Source organism: Tachysurus vachellii, chromosome 14 (genome assembly GCF_030014155.1).
Source record: "Tachysurus vachellii isolate PV-2020 chromosome 14, HZAU_Pvac_v1, whole genome shotgun sequence".
NCBI lineage: Eukaryota > Metazoa > Chordata > Actinopteri > Siluriformes > Bagridae > Tachysurus > Tachysurus vachellii.
The window spans coordinates 10,776,119-10,796,461 of NC_083473.1; the positions used below are offsets into that span (position 1 = coordinate 10,776,119).

The 20,343-nt window shown below is 35.7% G+C and overlaps 2 protein-coding genes across 3 annotated transcripts in view; both read left to right on the forward strand.

Moving 5' to 3' along the window:
- Window positions 1-20,343, forward strand: part of thg1l (tRNA-histidine guanylyltransferase 1-like) — a 427,208-nt gene that overhangs the window by 128,423 nt on the left and 278,442 nt on the right. The gene's annotated exons all lie outside the window — the stretch shown is intronic.
- hrasa (HRas proto-oncogene, GTPase a) lies at window positions 2,314-18,029 on the forward strand. 2 transcript variants are annotated; one of them, XM_060886651.1, is made up of 6 exons: window positions 2,317-2,524; window positions 10,642-10,781; window positions 13,154-13,332; window positions 14,899-15,058; window positions 15,737-15,862; window positions 17,303-18,029. In XM_060886651.1, the coding sequence occupies exons 2-5, from the start codon at window positions 10,671-10,673 to the stop codon at window positions 15,854-15,856; spliced, it is 570 nt and encodes a 189-aa protein (XP_060742634.1). In that variant the 5' UTR covers window positions 2,317-2,524; window positions 10,642-10,670; the 3' UTR covers window positions 15,857-15,862; window positions 17,303-18,029. The 2 variants fall into 2 exon arrangements, 1 of the variants encoding a protein (XP_060742634.1); XR_009649457.1 differs by lacking the exon at window positions 17,303-18,029 and having other exon boundaries at window positions 2,314-2,524; window positions 14,899-15,482.

Sequence of the window (20,343 nt, forward strand, 5' to 3'; positions counted from 1 at the left end):
TTACCCGCCTCCTATCTGAAAACAGTATCCATGATATTACACATTGGTAATTTATTGCTTCCAGTAGCAGCATAACACAAGCACAATACTCTAAGTATAAATATCTGCATACTAAATATTAGTAGGCCTAAGTAATGGTCTTAATTCCCCAGTCAACTATTCCCCTGCTTATCAAGAGTTTAAATGAAAACATCATTTCAGCCTTGTTCCAATTATGCATCCATTATATCCCTTCACTTTTCCTCTATCCACTAAGTGTTTTATAATGACCCAATTATAAACCTGAATATATAGTATAATGACCTAACTTTATGATTTTGTTTGAGTAGAGTTTGAATAAAGTTATTATGCATTAAACATATATGCATCATAAATACGTTGAATCATTCATGACAGTGTTATAAGCTTAACTAGCTTAACATTGCTAGATAGCCTCCTCACTTACCTTAACTCTCCATCTATTTTAAAAAACATAGCGTTTCTGTTCATGCGTCACTTTTTCAAACTGGTTTGATTAAAATTGCAGAAAATTGTAGCATCTGTTAATTAAAAATGTATGTTCCTCCAACATTTTAACCCTTTCCAACTGTTTTGCAAGCTATCTAGTTGGGTAATGCTGCTGTAGCCAGTGGGAAAAGTTTGCTTGACAACGGAAACATTACTTCCTGGATACGGTGGAAAGGAGTGCTGGGGCTGTTGGGAAATGTAGTCTGTTGTATTGTTTGTAGTCCGTGTACAAACATTATCAGTTATTTATTAGTCTTCTTTTAAATTAATATTTTCAGGGAGTTCAATACCTGAATTAAATATCGTTAGTACTTTCGTAATACTGAACAGAATCATTACTTACAAGCACCATATAATTGATTAGAAGTTTAATTAAAATTGCAATTTTACATGCAAAAAAATATATTTTTTTAACTTGGGGTTGTTCATATTTTACATTTTTAGGTTGCTTGCAAATCTAAATATCATGCAAGATATTTTTTAATATCAATGTTCTAATTCTATAATAATTTTGTCGTATCACCCGCCCCTGTTTAGACACAGGGCTATGCATATTTCTTAAAAAGACTTTTTGATTTGTGTAAGAATTTTCTTGTATGAACCCTAAAAGTGTTCCAGAAAACATTACGGACTTTCCGTGTGCAGTCTGAAGCATAATTGTTTAATGTGGTGTGTTTGTGATTATTTATTTATATTTGTACATGCACTATATAGCCAAATGTTTGTGGTCAACTCATATGTTGTTCTTCCCCAAACTGATGCCGCAAATTACACGCATTTTGTATAGAATGTCTTGTAAAGGAATAGAATTATTAGTAGTAGCAAAAGCAGTTGTAGTAATAGTGAGGTTGGCAGTAATAGTACAGTAGGAATTATAGGAATTTAAAATGCATTAAATTCTGAGCTCTGTACAAGAACAATGCAGCGGAAAATGCCATGTAAATATTCAAAATGGCTATTTTTCTTACACCACATATTGATATTCTGCAAATGCAGCTTTGTTTTATATAGAGTGTATTTATATAACATGATTTCATGTGACATCATATAGAAGTGCTTTTCAGCATCAAACATTTTTTGATACCAATAAATCATGGGGTCAAAATGATATAAGCTTTGGCTAGTGTTTTTCATAAAGTTATACCATTGTTGTACACAATTCTTTATTATATAATTATAATTATGCACACTATTCAACAAAATAAGAATGACGTTTCATGTTTCAGGCTGATTGAGTCATTAAAAATACACTTTTTTATATAAAAATGTCATGTGCTGGAATATTGGCACGATAGTTTAAACAATGTGGAACTTAAAAAAGGTAATAGCAGTTGTGATGATGGAACCAGTAGTCATTATATGAAGCATCAGCAGCAGACTTTGGCTCTAATAGTGTGTGTGTGAGTGTGAGTGTATGAGTGTGTGAGAGGGCATGTGTGTGTATGTGTGTGCGTGCGTGTGTGTGTGTGTGAGTGTGTGTGTGAGAGTGTATGTGTGTGTGAGTATGTGTGTGTGAGAGAGTCTGTGTGTGTGTGAGAGAGTGTGTGTGTGTGTGTGTGTGAGAGTGTATGTGTGTGAGTATGTGTGTGTGAGAGAGTCTGTGTGTGTGAGAGAGTGTGTGTGTGTGTTTGTGTGTGTGAGAGAGAGTCTGTGTGTGCGTGTTTGTGTGTGTATGTGTGTGTGTGTGTGTGTGAGAGAGAGAGTCGGGGTGGCCGCTGGGCGTGGGCTGCCTGCAGCTGAATCTCTCTTTCTCTCTGCACTCGGGCGGAGCGCATTGTGTTCAGCGCGCACGCACTCTCTCTCTCTCTCTCTCTCTCTCTCTCTCTCTCACACACACACACACAATCTACGGTTTGGAGTAACGGAGCGGCTCTGAGCTGTTTTTGAGTCGCGTTTTGTCCGGGTTTTGAGCTCCGCCACACCGGAGCAGCGGCAGCTGTTTGCTCTGATCCCTAATCAAACCTTCTGCGCTTGAGATTTCACATCAGGCTGAATTGATCTCCACCTACATCTTGTCGTGAGTAGGACAAATGAATTAATCACAATTTGTACAGAATCTACTTTATGATGTGTGAAGTGTGTTGTACTGTGTCTCCATCTGTATGTACAGTGTGTGTCATCTTATTATAACAGGATCCTGCTCCAGATATCACTCATCGGTGTCATGTCTCTAAGGCTGTGTAAAGACTAAGGAGGAAATGGCTTTTATTTATAAAGCCTAAATTATTTCTGCCACTTGTTTAATTAAAGCAACAGGCACTATAACACACACACGCACAGGCTACTATAAACTGTTATAAATGACTACTATGTGTCCAATTGTACTAGCTTTAAGTATCAAAAAAGGACTAAAAACAGATTTCAATTAAGTTTGTTGTCCATGTGACAGTCGGCAGGCTGGTTGACGCCCCACCACCGACACACCGGCAGCGTCCCAAATCTCATACATGAGTGCTAAATAGTGCCCGAAATAGTTCTCCAGTAGTAGGTGAGGTAGTATGTTTACATAGTATTCTAGTGAGGCGCTGTTTGGGACACAGCCCGGTAGTGCGGAAGCAGCACGGGCTACACTACTTGTTTCCTTCTTCTGTTGCCTAGTGTAGACTACTTTAGTGTAAATAAAATAATAATGTCAGGTTGTATGCGAATATGTGCACATCAGCACAACCAGCAAGTTTTACTAGCTATGAAAAGGACTATTGCATCCAATGTACTTTGTATTTTGCATTCATTGTCACACAAAAACTGCAAATGGAAAACAACAATAATAACAAGTAATATAATTCATATTTTAGCAACAACAACAGCTATAGGCATGTGGTAGCCTAGTGGTTAAGGTGTTGGGCTACCAATTGGAAGGTTGTGAGTTCAATCCCAGGTCCACCAAACTGCCTCTGTTGGGCCCCTGAGCGAGGCCCTTAACCCTCAGTTAACATAGATAACTGATGTTAACACAGATAACATTAGTCGCTCTGCAAAAGGGGTGGCTGCCAAATGCTGTAAATGTAAACAACAATGAAATATTTAAAGACAAAACATCTGAAATTTTGCCCTATTGCCCTAACAAATGGCAAAGTCCTTTATGGTAATTTTGTATTGCCCTAGGCTTCTACAATGCATTGCAAATATTAAGCTCACTAAATATTTTCCACATTGTCCAAGATGCCAGATCCCCAAAATAGCACATGATATAGTGAACAGGGCAGTTTCAGGAATGTCTAGGAGAAGGTTTGGTACAATGGCCTTCATTGTAAGGATGAGATGTAGAACTGATCTGTGCTGTAAGCAGACTATATGTATCATGTATAATGACATCATGACATCTACGACATCTGGTTATGGATTAATTTCAAAAATCGATACCTAGGGCAATATTTCCACAGGAACATCATTTTTCCTGTAACGCTAAATGCGTAGCCAAGATCAATGTCTTTGAACTCAGTAGCATTTTTCTGAAACATCTGTATTTATTTAGACGAACGCTTGAATTACTAGTATCCTGACACGGTACATAATACAGTACGTCCATTCAAGCAGATCAATAATCATAATATGTTTTTTATTTCAAAATCAAGTAGGCCACACAAAGAGAAAGTGAAAATGAAAGCAGGGTAAGAATGTGAAACATTAAACAGCCTTTTTTGTTAAAGGGACATATGCTTGTAGTAAAAAAATCATGCATATGTGTGAAGTATATATAAGAAAAGAAAAGAGAAGCCATGTGGAAAACATCATGATACACACATGTATGAACAATATATATGTATCTCTTAGGTATTAGGACAGTATATATTTCATTTTATTTAATGAGGAAAAGGAGGGACACTAAAAAACATCCAATAAGTGACTAGTTACAGTAAATAATTTTACATTTAAAAGCACTGACACCTCAGGTTACTCAGCACAGCTTATCACTACGTATCATTATATTATATAATCATATTGGGCAGCCTTAAGAGATGGATAACTAACTCAGAGAATGTCTTTTGACACTGAATAGTGTCTCATAACCAGGCATTTATACACAGCCTGTACAGTATGAAACAAAACGCATAGAAATAAAATGGCTGTTTGGATGCAAGAGATTTGTGTGGGATAGAATCCATACTGCATTATTAATTAGTCTTTCTCTATAGCGTATTCTAATGATCAGACTAAATCCCTGTCAAGTGGCTTACTACAGTGTAAGAGTCTGATAGTAATGCCCTGGTGTTATTTTGAGGAGACAGTAGCGCAGCCCTGCCTCTCAGATGCATCCATCCACCCTTTCAGAATCAGTCTGTTCCCTTGAGTGATTCCTTGCCATCAAGGAGACTAGCAACGAATCTATTAACCTGTTCGATTTAAAGTAATCTCGGAAAAGGAAAGAAATGTTGATGCATCACAAAACGCTGTTCAGTGTTGTTTACTCATTAGTGCTAACCAGAATGCTCTTCACTGATCAATAATGAAAGTCAGATCACAAGTACTGTAGAATAACAAAGATCATCTTGTCATATATTGATAGAGGATAATAAAATTGTTTTTCACACTCACACACACAATGCTTGTGTAAAATGCAGCTCTTGAGTATATGTGTGAGTGTCTTTTTTACAGTCTGGGTGAACTGTCATGTAAGATTACCCTCAGGGTCTCCAGGGGGTTATAGAGTTTCAGAATGAGCTGTTTATCTACCCTGATAACTGTGACAGGCTATATGTAGCCCCTGGCTATGTTACAGTATTGAAGCCAAGCTAGAGGATGAGGTGACATTAAGTTGTTGTTACAGTCATCTATTGTATTGTAGTCCTTTAGCTTCACAAGAGGGAGAAACCTTTATATTATTTGGTTAAGCACTTCAGCTCAAAACTCAAATATGCCAGCAGCTCAAGCACTTCTGTCTGTTAGAGCTGTTATGACATAAGGTGTGGTCCCAGTATATTTGCATAGAAATATTTTTGTAGAATGAGTTTCTATTACACTCACAGAGATACCAGTATACCAGGGTTTCAAGTGAACACATTCTGTGTAAAAAAAATGTGTTTATTGGGTCTATGAAGCATAGCCAACAGATTTTTTTTTCTGTGTTTGGGTGTGTGTATGTGTTTCATGTAGTTACATCGGTGTACATTTTTAATATTATTACATTTATAATTAAGTTATTAGTTTGTTTGCCTGGTCACATGAATTGAGTGGGTTTATTCTAAATCTCACTAACTCAACAACAAGCAGAACTATAAATAATGTAAACGTAGACCTCTGTGGCTCCAACCAAAAGCCATACAGAAAGATTTAAATATGCAGACAAAAAATTGTTTCAGTAGGTTTCAGTAGATTTCAGTATGAACATTCTGTGTTTTGATTTTTTACATTACAATGCAGACAATCCCAGGCTGAGACGCGGTGCTTTGAGGGCTCATTATCTTTCTGAAGGCATATCGTGCTCAGTAACTAATTATAAGCGAGAGAGACAGACACTAGGGAGCAACTGTGTGGATCTTCTGTCCTCTCTCAATACCGCTATCAACAGACAGAACACCTCAACAAGCTGAAGCACTGGTGATTGAGTTCAACAGATTCACTTCCATCTGTTGGCTTTTATTATTATTATTATTATTAATCCACACTGCATGCTCTGTGACTTACTTCACTTGATAGGCATGGCATATTAGGGTGCTTTGTTTTGTATTTGGCTGCTAGCAGCAAAATTCAAATCAGGCACAAATTGAAAGGTAACATTTCTCTGGCATCTCTTTAGAGAACGTTTTGGCTGTAGGATTAGTGTGTAGGTGAAAATCTATGACTCAGGTTTAAATATATAATAAGTATGAATCACTCAACATGGAAAAATATGTCTACAGTATAATTGCAACAGCATTAAGCCTATTTCTGTTATTTTTTTTCTTCTAATTTCAGTTTGCCTCTCGTCTGAGATTTTTAACTTTATCTCTGAAAACAAGCAAAATGATGTAGTCAGTTTCAACTTGAAAGTAGTAAAAGATTTAGGAATAGGCTGAATCATCTATTAAATATATTTGTTTTATTCAATTAATTTGTTGTCCTCGTGCTACTGTATATATGTGGTTATTTCCACTTGATTTATTTATTTATGTATTTCTTTTTTTTCAATGTTTTAATTCTAGACATTTTTCTTTATTAACTGAAGACTGAATAATGGATAGTGAAAGTGCTCTAATGGGGAAGTACAGTTGATTTTTAAAGGAAAAACCAGTACATGGAACACTAGGGGATTTCATGTTTTTCAGATGCAATGAATCTGCCCTGTGCTCCGTAATCTATTGGTTAGATTTTTCCTTGTTCCTGTGGAATACATCACCTGGCCAGGAAGTGTGCAGAGTTCATCATTTGCGATGTGTTAGTATTACTTATTGAACCCTGATGAAAGGAATGGCATAGGCATGGATGAAGCGAATGAGAGAGAGACAGAAGGACTTTTGTTTAGATAAAATCCAAGACCTAAAAGCATACTCCATAAAACAATGAAAACATTTTTATCAGTGTTTTTCTCACACAGTGTTTGGCATCTCTTCCGATGGCTGGCAGTGCTTTTATAGATCCATTCTGGAGGATCAGGTTCAGTGAAGCCCAGCTGTACCTTGTTTAGTAGGCTGGGGTTACACACAGGCTGACATGGTGGCGCTACAGCTAGCTCATCAGCTGTGACTGAGAATAGCTCTGATTCTGCCAGCACAGCTAGTTACACGTTTTGAGCTGGGTTTTTTTTTCTTTTAATTATATTGCCAGGATTTTTCAAAGATCCTGGGAAATTGTTGTAATACAATGAGTGAGAGATTCTCTGGGTGATTAACTATAGTTAGCAAAGTGCATAAAATGACATAAAAAAAGAGACATAAAGCATCTACAGCACCTGCTGCTCAGGCTGCATCATAGAGCATCGCATCCACCCTCTTCTGCATACATGTACTCACAGATGCTTGTGATTGTCGCTCTGATTGACAAGGGAGAGAGAATATTCCATCTGTCCCCTTGAGAAATCACAGCCAGTTCTGCTCCCTTGGTTCCCAGCAACGGATGGCTGTGACATTGTCAGGATTTGTTCTTGTAGTCTTCAGATGACTTTTTCCAATGTATAAAATGTCCAATTGCAATATCCAATTTTTGTTATATACTCCGGTGCTGTTGAGTTTTTGAATCTCACGAAATTATGATCACAGCAGCTCTGACAGTAAAGCTGGTGCTAATTCAAATGACAAATTTATATTTCAGTGCTTGTTAACACATAACGACAGACCTTTAGGACAAGCACTCCATGGATTAAACACATGTTAATATCATCTAGCTATTTCACACCATAAAGTCATTGATTATATTCCTATAACTACATGCCCTGTCAGGTATTGTTCCTTATCATATCTTGTACCTTATGTCATGCACATCTTGTTTGTTATTATATTGTTATTGATCATATTGCAGTACTGCAGTTTTCTCTTGATAATGATACATGAAATGGTCACATGAATTTCTAACTATATAGCTTACCCCAAAGTGTGTTCCAGTGCTATGTTAGGAGTTGTCTTTTCCTAATCTCTGATTCTTTTTCTTATACCTTAGTCTGTAAGCACTTGAGACATTTCTTTTCATTTAAATTAGTTTTGATGCTCTTTACTGTTCATTTAATTATAACTAATAATGACAGCACATGCGCAAGGATGAGTGATTTTATTACACTAGATTAGATTTTTCCTGTTTTACAAACTACACTTAAAGGAGGCTTGTATTTGTGTCTTGCTGCGTGTGAAAACATTAACAAGAAACATTTATCACTAGTTGTCATTTTTCAGTTACCTATCAGTGAACCTATCAATGATTAATTTTGCTGATTAGGGTCAGGTTCCTGCATGGTCAAGGAAACTTTTACCATTATTATGTTAGTTTTGCACTATTCTGTTCAGCACGGCCAGTAGTATCAGTCCATTACTACACTGTTAAAAACCAATAAATAATGAGGATGGTATACGCCTAGCGCTGTTTGCCTTAGTAACATCATCAAATTGCTGAGGAGATACTACCTTGCTGAATAAATGTGCTGGGCTTTAGACAGGCACAGCCACCAATCAAAGTGACTACTTGGAAAATGTGTGACCAAATATTGTAAATGTATTTTTGAGTCAGTTTCTTGTTTTTAAGGGGTTTTTTTGTGGAACTTTACGGCATGATGTTGTAAATTATGACATCAGATTGATGAAACAAACCACACCTAATTCTGTCACAATGTTTGTAGTTTCGGCACTGGGGGCAGGATTACAAAATTTGGTTTGAACTAATAGCTACTTTAGATTACTTTACTTGTATTAACCCCAGACAGTGTTGAAGGCTTTACAATATACTTGGACATATATAATAAAGCTAGACAAAACAAAGCTTTGTTAACGTAATGAGCCGTGTGTCGAATTAGGCATCTAAAAGCGGAGTACTGTGTCATTTCTTTGACCCGAGCAAATCTGTGAACGATGAGTCTGAATACTTTCACTCTAGACCAGTAATATATAGAATTCATATCAGACCCATAGTTTAGCCTCCACCCACATACTACGTACACGACTGAACAGCATGGGACGTCTCACATCTCGTAGGGTTGAAATATTGGATAAAATCAATGCTTATACAGATATAATACCTGTCACACACCAATTAATAGCTTTTGGTTAAGGCGTATTAAAGACTTACAAAAATACTCATGTGGGCTAGGCAAAATTTGAGTTTGACAGCTATGATCCAAGCCATGACTTCATGTCTTGGCACAACATCAGTCAGAAAGTGTTGATTCATTTTCTATTACAGCAGCACAGCCCATAATAGCTGCAACATAAATTTCAAGTGTATTTTAAATCCCTTGTTATATTCTGCTATTGTTTCTACAGTAACAAGTAAAGCACAGACTATCAATAATACAAATAATGTACAGGTATTAGTCAGTTAGAATTTTTAGTGACAAATTCCTTCAATATATACAGTATATAGAGTAACAGGAATTTTCTGGAAGCTGAAGATTACATTTGCCTGTGTACTGAATAAACCTCCTGAGCTTTTGAACGTTGTATCTGGTCATGGACGCATTAATAGATGTGTTGGCACACAGAGAGAGTTTGGGGTAAAGTCTGGAGCTGCTGGCCTCTAACGAATCTCTTAATAATTTATGCTCATGACTGACTGCTTTAACTGCCTACACCTTAACATAGAAGCATGATGTGGTTGGGAGGGGATGTGTAAAGGTGTGTCTGCTTGTTATAAAAAAAAAAAAAACACTCACTGGTCTTTTGACCCCCACAGACAGCTGAACATTCCATCACATGAAAACGTTTGATTTGTGTGGCAGAGGTATAAAGCCCAAACTGTCGACCATACAAAAACTTATTCTGCTGAACAATAGGGGCAGGTCAATACGATGGGTTTGTTATCATGAGAAATTATGGCATGGTATATTTCCCTGACAGTAGATGTTCACCACTGATTTTCATTAAAAAGGGGCATTTATACCACATACAGTATGGGTTCATTTCACACAATTTTCAGTGGTGATGATGAAGCTTGTATCTACCAGTTTTAGCAACAGGCACATCATCACACACCTAACCCAAGTCATTTACATATGACACACATTAATTTTATTTAAAAAAAAAAAAGGCAGAAAAAGACTATTAAACTAATATAGAAGACTAAAAATAGAGTAATATATTAAATATCTTGAGGTTCCTTTTTGGTATCCCTCCACACTAGTGTCAGATTCAGATCAGTGGCAAAGCTGAATTTTGTAAGTGACTGCAAGTGAAATTTAATGAATCTGTTTAGGTATAACGGGTATTACTGTACCAAATGATATCTTGTAAACAGGGTGTGTGATGAATGTTAGTGGATTTGCCTACAAAACTGTGTGAATGTATTTTTTGTAAGAACAACTAGTGATGTCTTTATTGCAGTCATTTCTCTAAATCTTGTTTTTAGAAAACTTCAGAACAAGGTAATGACAATATGTAGCATTTTCATTTCTTTCCAGCAAGCGTGGTTGCTTCTGTAGTCATTAAATAATTTGCATAATTAAATAATACATCATATTTCAACACTGTCTTGTTTCATGAGCTTTTGCTTTAATGTTACTCCTGTACAATTCCACAGGGCTCAGCAGGTGAAGAGGAGTAGAGAGGATGACTGAGTATAAGCTGGTGGTGGTGGGAGCTGGAGGCGTGGGCAAGAGCGCTCTTACCATCCAACTCATCCAGAACCACTTTGTGGACGAATATGACCCTACCATAGAGGTAGTGTGTGTGTGTGTGTGTGTGTGTGTGTGTGTGTGTGTGTGTGTGTGTGTGAACTTGCTAATTCATATAGCGCTTGCTAATGCTGTATTGTATGCCTGTGTGTTGAATTTAAATTTCAAAGCCCACAAATGCAGACCTAACTGAAATGCTAATTATAGCATGTTATCTAGGCTGTATATAGTGATAAGAGTAACACAAATAATGACACATGCAGTAAAATAATTGCAGAATAGTTGTAGTGTGTGCTGATATACCGCAATATGTTGTTTGGTCTCCAGGCTGTGGTTTGCTAATACATGTGTACAACACAAACAGCTGGCACTGTCCTGAAGTTTCAAGATTTTTCAAATGCGTCAATAGAGTTTGTCAGCATTATACAGTTTTAATGTTATATCCATGAGTCCCCTTAACTCCCATTTGACACAGTAGTAAGGTCACAGTATTTTTATATTTTAGTATATATGTACCCAGTAACCTTTAAAGACTGTAGTATGGAGGTTTTTAGGGTAAATATGTTAAGTACATTGTTAGCGTTAAAATCTTTGTAGTGTTATAACAATCACAGTGTATCAGTTAAGCCAAAGTAAACTGAAAAAAAGTGTTTTACTCTCAAGCCATAATAAACTATAGTGTATCACAGTAAAGTCATACAGTAGTTAGTTTTGTGTAGTCAGGACTTCAGATTGACTGCAGAAGGTCTGGGCTCCTTAGCAGCTTTTATGAATGAGTGAATGACTTGGGGCAGAGAAGCCTTTATTATCACCACATATACATTACAGTGGAATTCTTTTCTTCAAATATCCCAACTGAGGAGTTTGGGGTCAGAACGCAGGAGCAGATACGGTACAGCGCCTCTGGAGCAGGAAGGGTTAAGGGCCATGCTCAAGGGCCCAACAGTGGCAGCTTTGCAGTGCTGGGGCTTGTACCCTGCTCCTCTGATCAACAGCCTAGTGTCTTAACCACTTGAGCCACCACTGCCCTGTTTTCGGTTCATCTGACAGTTATGATTTTTTTTATTATCCAAGGAACATCTGAATAACATGTAAAAAAAAATAAAAAAACATACCGGCATGCAACAACAGATTGTTTATTTAATTCATGCAAAATAATGAGTCTATTCCATGAACTTCAGATCCTTTGGAAAATTCAGTGTTTATCAGATCCTCATAATCGCTTCTCATTGTCACAGCTGTAAACAGGGCAGCTTCCTACTTGCATGAGGAAAGTAGGGCGTCACTTCCTTTTGCCATGAGTCATTGGCATGATGTATGCTGTATTTACCACAGTAAAGCCATAATAAACTATAGTGTATGACAATAAAAGTATAGTGCTTAAAGTATAGTGTATATCGGAAAATACTAAATCTATAGTAATGCCCTGTGGTGGTTTATGTAGCTCTGTGTTTTGTGAAGCACCATGATCCTGGAGAAATTTTGTTTCATTTTACTATGTACTATCTTAGTTATGTATGGTCAAAATTACAATAAAATCTTCTTGACTTGAATTATAGTGTATAACAGTAAAGTCATAGTACATATTAGTGTATCATAGTAACACCATAGTAACTGTATACGTATAGTAAAAGTATAGTAATTGATATTGTATTATAATAAAGCCATAGTAAATTATAGTGTTTTATAGTAAAGCCATAGTAAATTATAGTGTATAAGAGAAAAGTCATAGCAAACAATAATGTATAATAGTAAAGCCATATTAAGCTGTAGTGTACCATAGTAGGAAAATAATCAATTATTGTGTACCACAGTAAAGCCATATTAAATATTAATGCATCTTAGAAACTAAAGTATATTACAGTAAATTAAAGATAAATTATAATTTATCAGAGTAAAGTGTATCATTGTAAACTGCAATGTATTATAATAACACCAAAGTAAACCATGGGGACAGCCCTTGATTTTCTCAAGAATATGTTTGTGTGTGTTTCTGTGTGTGTGTGTGTGTGTGTGTGTGTGTGTGTGTGTGTGTAATCATGCATGCTCATGTATCCATGACATTCTGCATTCTGTTTTCTTCTTTCCCACCACGCCTGTCTCTGGACAAACAATGTCCTTTTCATAGCTGTTCTCTCCGTGCACAAACACTCAGGACCACTGACTGCTGCCCAAACCCACAGCACTACAACAATTATACTTCATTTGTCCTTGGTTTTTCTGATTTTTCTCTTTCACACTGTTATATTGACATAAACTGCTGAATCTTAAATAACTTCTACTGTATAATTCCTAGCCGCAAGAACACACACATCTGTGAAATCTTCATATATAAAGAGGCAAAGATTGTAGATTTCAGTGACAAGACTGTAACATTGTCATTAGTCTGAGTTTAAAAAGTACCTCCATCTTTTTAAGGACTCATACAGGAAGCAGGTGGTGATTGACGGTGAGACATGCTTGTTGGACATCCTGGACACAGCAGGTCAAGAGGAGTACAGTGCCATGAGGGACCAGTACATGAGAACAGGAGAAGGCTTCCTCTGTGTCTTTGCCATCAATAACACCAAGTCATTTGAGGACATTCATCAGTACAGGTGCTTGAATGGTGACTTTAACTGGTACATTATTGCCATTAGAGGTGTGTAGAGAACTTATCATTAACACATGTCATATACATTTTAAATAGATTTTAGATTTATTCACTACATACTGAATAAAATGAGCTGTTTAATGTACTTCTGTGTACTAGACAAATTATTTGTTGTATTTAACCTAAAAGAGACATTATGAAGAGCAGGATGTGGTGAACAGGCTTAAATCTTTCCAGGCCCATTTGAAGTGTCAGCAGCATCAATTCAAAGAAAAGTAATGATTACAGTGCTTAAATGTTTAATTTGTTCATCTCTATTTAATTGACCAACCAAAGCTTCGCCAAACTTCTGTGGTGTTTACTGTGTCTAGCTAACAAATGGAAAGAGGGGAGATTACATTTAGCTAGCAGTGAAATCGATCTGAAGTCAAGAGCAAAGTGGGAGGGAGGAGAGGAGATAGAAAGCACTCAAGGACATGCAAGGAGAAACTGGGAAGAAGCTTAAATGAATCACACATTGCTATTTATGGGCAGTGCACACTACATAGTGATTTTTTATTTTGGTGGAGTATAGTAATTTTATGTTACTCAAAAGACAACCCTCAAAAAGACATAAAAGCATATCTCATAAAGTGGTTTATATCGTAATCAAGAAATCAGAACTATTCAGTTCCACCATCTAAAACTGGAAAATATAAGCAGACTTTCTTTTCCAGTTTCAACAGTAATCATTTTAGGTTACGTTTCTCACAGTGGTGGAGTCAAGTCTTACACCAAAGTCCAAAGTCCCTAAGATATAATGAGTCATGTCCAAGGATAGTATTATTGAAGGTTTGCTTGTTTGCTTGTCAAAACAAGTAAAACTCAAATACAAATCAAAATCCACATCATATAAGCTCATGGCAAATATATACGTGTATCTTAGTCAAGTCAGATTTATGTCCAATCCCAAGACAGTGTATAATAAGGTAGAATTAAAATAAATTAATTGGATTATAGGTGTTTATACACATTTTCAGGTGCACATTTCAGTCAACTAGCATGACTATATTAGTAGGTTGTATTCTATAATAAGGATTTCTCTAATAATTGTGCTGCTTGTGTATAATTTTACATCATTTTTACATCAACTGCTATTTTATGCTCATTGTGTTCTTATGTTTTCTTTTCTTTTGTTGTTTTACTGGAAAGCACCTTGTGCTCCTTTTGGTAGTTGTAAGGTGCTCTATAAATAAAAATTGATTGATTGATTGATTGATTTTAGTAAGTTTTCGCAGGTTAAGCAACGGATTTTCTTTAAGTCTATTTAAAATATTCTAGCAGCTTCTAAAAAAATAAACACATTACGTAAAGTTTAAATCATTAATTTCAGGTCATTTTCTTAAAAATGCAGTTAATGCTTATGTTGTTGGAGGTAGTGCTTCACCTGAATTGGTGAAGTGTGATATTATTAATAACTAAAGTGATTACTTTAGTTACTGACTTGAAATGAGCATAAACATACTGTAACATCCAGTGTATTAATATTTGACCAGTAATTTTCTCTTCACTTGTATTGTTGATTACACAGGGAACAAATCAAGCGGGTAAAGGACTCTGACGACGTGCCAATGGTGCTTGTGGGTAATAAATGTGACCTTCCAGCTCGCACAGTGGACACACGGCAAGCACACGAGCTTGCACGCAGCTACGGCATCCCTTACATCGAAACCTCAGCCAAGACTAGACAAGTGATTTGCTAAAAGATTTTAATCTCACACCTACAATCCTTTGAAGCACAGACACACAAATTTACACACTAACACACAGGGTCTGTTATGTTCAGTAAACATGCGTTGCACAGTTTACCGTTGTTTGTGATTGCTATCTCAGTTAAATCAATAGTTAGACCAAACACAAATCAAATTTAATCAGTGTTAAATGTAGTTCTCTGATTGAGAAAGGACAAAAGATTCTTTATTCTGTGTTGTTTTATAAAGCTCTGTGTCTTTATGAAGCACTTTATGGAGGAACATTGTTTTATTTCATTGTGTACTGCATCAGCTATATATGGTCAAAATGGCAATAAAAGCCTCTTGACTTGACTTCTCTTGGATGTAAAAGAGCATTTGCTTCTGGTAGCAATTACTTTTGCTCCACACCAACTTTATCTAGGTGAACAATTAACCTCGAACGCTAAATGTTCTCTTATGTTGAGTTTTCAGAGCTTTATCGTTTCACAGTGTTCCTGCAGTATAATGTGTTTGTTAATTTTTGCCAAACTATTCTCTTAAATTAAGATATTTGGAATTACATGATGTTTAATACAAGCCAATAATAGGGAACAGTGAAGTCTGTCATCTCTAAGGCTTTCTTCAGTGTAGGTGACTCTTGGCTCCTTTGGAAGTTAATGTGTGGTTGTTTCACAGGGAGTGGAGGATGCATTCTACACACTAGTACGGGAGATCCGACAACACAAACTGAGGAAACTCAATCCTCCAGATGAAAGTGGACAGGACTGCATGAGCTGTCGCTGCGTGGTGTCATGATTTAAGGTGCTTATCACATGCACAAACTCTGCTTATTTTCTAGATATGAGGAGAGAATGGTTCATTTTGATAAAGGCAGCAGACTACAGGAGAATGGGGTCATCAAAATAGTTATCACAATAAATCTTGAACAGTTCATTGCTGATATTCCTTTTTTGTTTTGTTTTTTGTAAGGGAACCTTTTCAAAAATGTATGTTTACTTATTCAAACAAGGCTTTCTAATTAAATGTATTCTTTTGATTATGTTTGAATTAAAATATAATTTCACTAAGAAGACATGCTAAAGAGAATGACGTTTACAGAGCAGTTTGTTTGATTGTCAGTTCTTTAGTTTTTAATCAAGACGAAATATTTTATGTTTTTTTAACAATGTCAAATATAAATCTGACAAACATTTTGGGAAATTCCTCTATAATATCCTTTTAATTAGGGACAGCTGTAATAGTAGCATTATTATGACAGACATAGATATCAGTAAAATAAGGATTTCAGGGATTTATGACCTCAGTGCATAACTATGCCACTGGGGAGAGATTAAATGTTTTATCAATATTTTCAGGTTATGCAGTGATTAAATATGGAGAGTGTTTTTTATATTTTCAGCACATGACATAACCATAATACCTGGATTCCTGTTTTGAAAGGTAGTAATATGAAATACTGGCAGAAACATCAAAAGGATAATTCAGATACACTTTATTACTTAGAAAAAAGGAACCCTGGAAACTTTGTATATAAAGATACACAATTAATGATATAAAAGCTAAAAAAATCGCAGTGTTTATTTATTTATTTTTTTACAAAAACCAAGTCAAATCATTTCATAACTTTTTCCACCTTCAATGTGAAATCCAATATAGCGAAAAATGTTTTTAATGAAAAAAATAAAAACTAAAAAAATACAATAAGGTAGTTATATAAGTGTGTACAAACCTAAATAATAATAGTAAGAATAAGAATTATAAAATATTTTAAATAAAAAAACTACAATGTTAAAGTAATTTTATACCACTCAGTTTTTTGGGGTAAGAGTCTATCAGCACAGCACATCTTCATTTCCACATCAATATTTTCCCATTCTTAAAAAAAATCAAATTGTAAGGTCATCTCCTGTGCACATCTGTGATTGTTTCTAACATATTTATTTATATACATTGTAGTTTCACATTCAGGGTAAAAAAAAAAACTTTAATAAAAAAGAATTAAAAAAATGAATAAAAATATACTAAGAATAGAATTCCCTACTATCAAGCAGGAAAGGGAAGAAAGTTTATGGTAAAATATAAAAATAAATATGAATCATCATTTTGAATATATATGAATCATATATTTATGGTTTTACTTTCAGGTTTGTATACGGTATACATTATATGCCTGGACATATACAGTATAGTTTTTGTGTTTGCTTTTCATTAAAGATTTGTTTTCTCTTGCTTCCTCGTCAGTTGAGCTCTCCGGGTTAATAAGTGGACCAACGGCTCCATGAGGCAGAGTGGACTACAGATTAATTAGACCTGGAGATCAAAATAAATGACAAGTAAAGCACTGACTGCAACATGGACATTTGAGAAAAGAAGTTGCCTTGCAGTGTCTGTGGTGACCCCCTCTGGCTGTCTACATCTGTCTAAAAAACCCAACTAATGACTTGTATTTTTTTATTTTTTTTGCTATTCATTAACTTCTGGGCTAATATTGGGCAGCTCCTAGGATTCCATGTAATTTATTATATTTGTAAGTCTCAACACTGGCTTTTACCTGGAAGTCAGGCCACTTGTGACTTAAGCACAGAAATGTACTGGACACTAATCACGTCATCCCACAGAGACACCGTGTTCTCCTCCATTGTTGTCCGAGGGAAGCATGCGAGTCTATAAATGAGGAATCTGCCAAATGCAGAGAGGACGATCCAACATCCCGTACATGATTTACTCCTCTCTTGACAATTAGCCATATTTGTTCTGTTTAACATGCAGTTGTTTTAACATGGAAACTGTTTTGTGAAAAGGGGTAATTGTGGTGATAACCACACGGACTATAATCCACTGCAGCACTAGATACTGTATGTGTGATGGCTTTTGTGTACGTGTTTTAAAAGAAAAAAATCTTTTGATGGAAATGCTGAACACACTGACCAGTTACTGGATTCCAATAAAACAATTTCAAGTACCCAAATGCTTGGCCAAAAAGTTCACAGATTCTTGTAGTGGGATCTAATAAAAATAGTCAGCTGTAATTGCCTGAGACTCCAAAGTCAGACCATAAATAATGGCTGTAAATATTCACTTGTGGCACGTGTGGCTTTAAGCACCATATGCAGTGTCAGTGTATAAGAAAAAGGAAGGCTACACTACATGGGATTTTTTATTAAACTAAAAAAATGTGGTTATTGAGTCAGTGGAGGAAAAAAGTAATATAATAATAATAATAATAATAATAATAATAATAGTAAAATTATGTTCATGAGCTGCTGTGGCTTGGCCAGATATTTGTATGCATATGTCACACACAAGCTCAGATACACCAAATGTCTTCATGCACCCAATTTTAGGCATGAAACAAGAAAATCTGATGGCATCCCAATCTGCATACCACTGAACCAAACAGTCAACTGCGCACAATTTCTATCAGTACTATTTAAGCATGTTATACTCAGTGCATATTTTGTAGTGTATTATGTAAAACAACCCATGTTGTGTTAGGAAAGTACCCTTTTGTACAAGAAAGGGTAAATTTACACAATCTTAACTGCTCTAGCTTTAATGCAGCTCCCATTTCTAGCATCAATGAGGCTTTTATGATAAACTCTTGTTTAGCACAATTTCTGTTCATCTACTTTCAGGTGTATTTTAGAACTGACTGAAAACAGAAATACTTTAGTGAATCCACTGATGTCCTATTAAGTGTATATAATAAAACAAACTGGTTTACTCTAAACACCAAGCTGTATGAGTTTCAGTGGTATATTAGATTCGCGCTTGGTCTGGCTACGTGCTGTGCTTGTATTTAAACTAAACAATGGGTCTTAATGATCACTATATATTTTTTAATTCTTTTTCTGACAAATCACTTACATAAGTTGGCTCAATTATAAGCAACATTCTCAAGGCACATGTAGAAATAAGGAAATAGGGAATTCTTATAGGAAATATAAGCAATGTAGTAAAATAAAATAAATAATACAGAATGTTTTAGACTAATTTTTTTTAATGCTTTTTGTAAGGTAACAAATCTAGTGTGCATTATAATAATCATATTCATAGAAAAAAGACACAGAACACTTTGCAGACCTAGTGTTTATTACTGAAAAATTCTTCATTTGCCAGTGTTTTAGTCATAGGAGATATTTTGTGCCAAAAGTTAAATTAAAATTCAAAAATTAAAAATTTAAATGCAAAATGTGCTTCAGTGTTATTTTTTCCCATATGTGGGTGCAAAGAAGGTGGCAAAAAGAAAATTAAATAAAATAATGCCATTTCCTTTTCAGTTTCCCATGTAAGCATGCAACAATGGTGTCAAAAATATCATGGTGTCATTTTTTTTTTCAACCATATCAGAATCTTGTTGTGATAAATATCCATATTTTTGCAGTTTGAAATTCCCAGAGGTATGCTATTTACTGTTCTGGCCCATAACAGACAGTTTACTACAACAGACATGGATTAGCAAAATGTACCATAAACTAGCAACTTGAAAAAACAATTTTACAAAACACATAAACATGAAAATTCTTAAAATTTTTCCTCAGATATTCCTAAAGGAGCTGCTTAATGTGAGATTTTTCTTGCTTAGTTTTTTTTTTTAGCTTATCACACACTTCCTGTCAGTCTCATAGAGCTGGTTCCCAATGTCATGCACCATGTCTTGCAGAGTCTCCAGAGATTGGACCTCTCAGGCTTCAGCTGTGCAATGAACTCACCACCTTCTGAAGTTCCTCATCAGCTTTAGCCCAGGAGACCTGTAAGTTTATGTACGTCACTCACACTCAAAACACAGTCCTCAGGCAAATGAGGTTTAAATGAGAGTACTTTAGGTTTACTACTTAAGGTTCAAACAATAACGGCAAACCTTGTGCCAAATCTAAACAGACTCAACAGTGACTTAGCAAATCAGTTAAATAAGAGGCCACACATTTAAATAAAGATTGAATTTAGCTGTGTAGGATTTCTCACTGACAGTCCTGATCAGTATCCTCAGTATCAGAGTTCTAGCCACCTTAGATGGATGAAGGCCATGGCTCATTTGTTAATGTACCACAGTGATGAGAACAGATTGTTACCCACAGGACAGTGAGGGAAAATGTAACAGGAAGCAAAATAAAAAGGTTTTTTACACACACACACACACACAACCAGAGACAGTCTCTTTCACACACACAGCCAGAGTCTGTCTCATACACACACACAAAACACACAACCAGAGTCTGTCTCATACACACACTTACTAATGTGCCTTAATATGTCCAAATGGTTATTGTACACTGTACCAG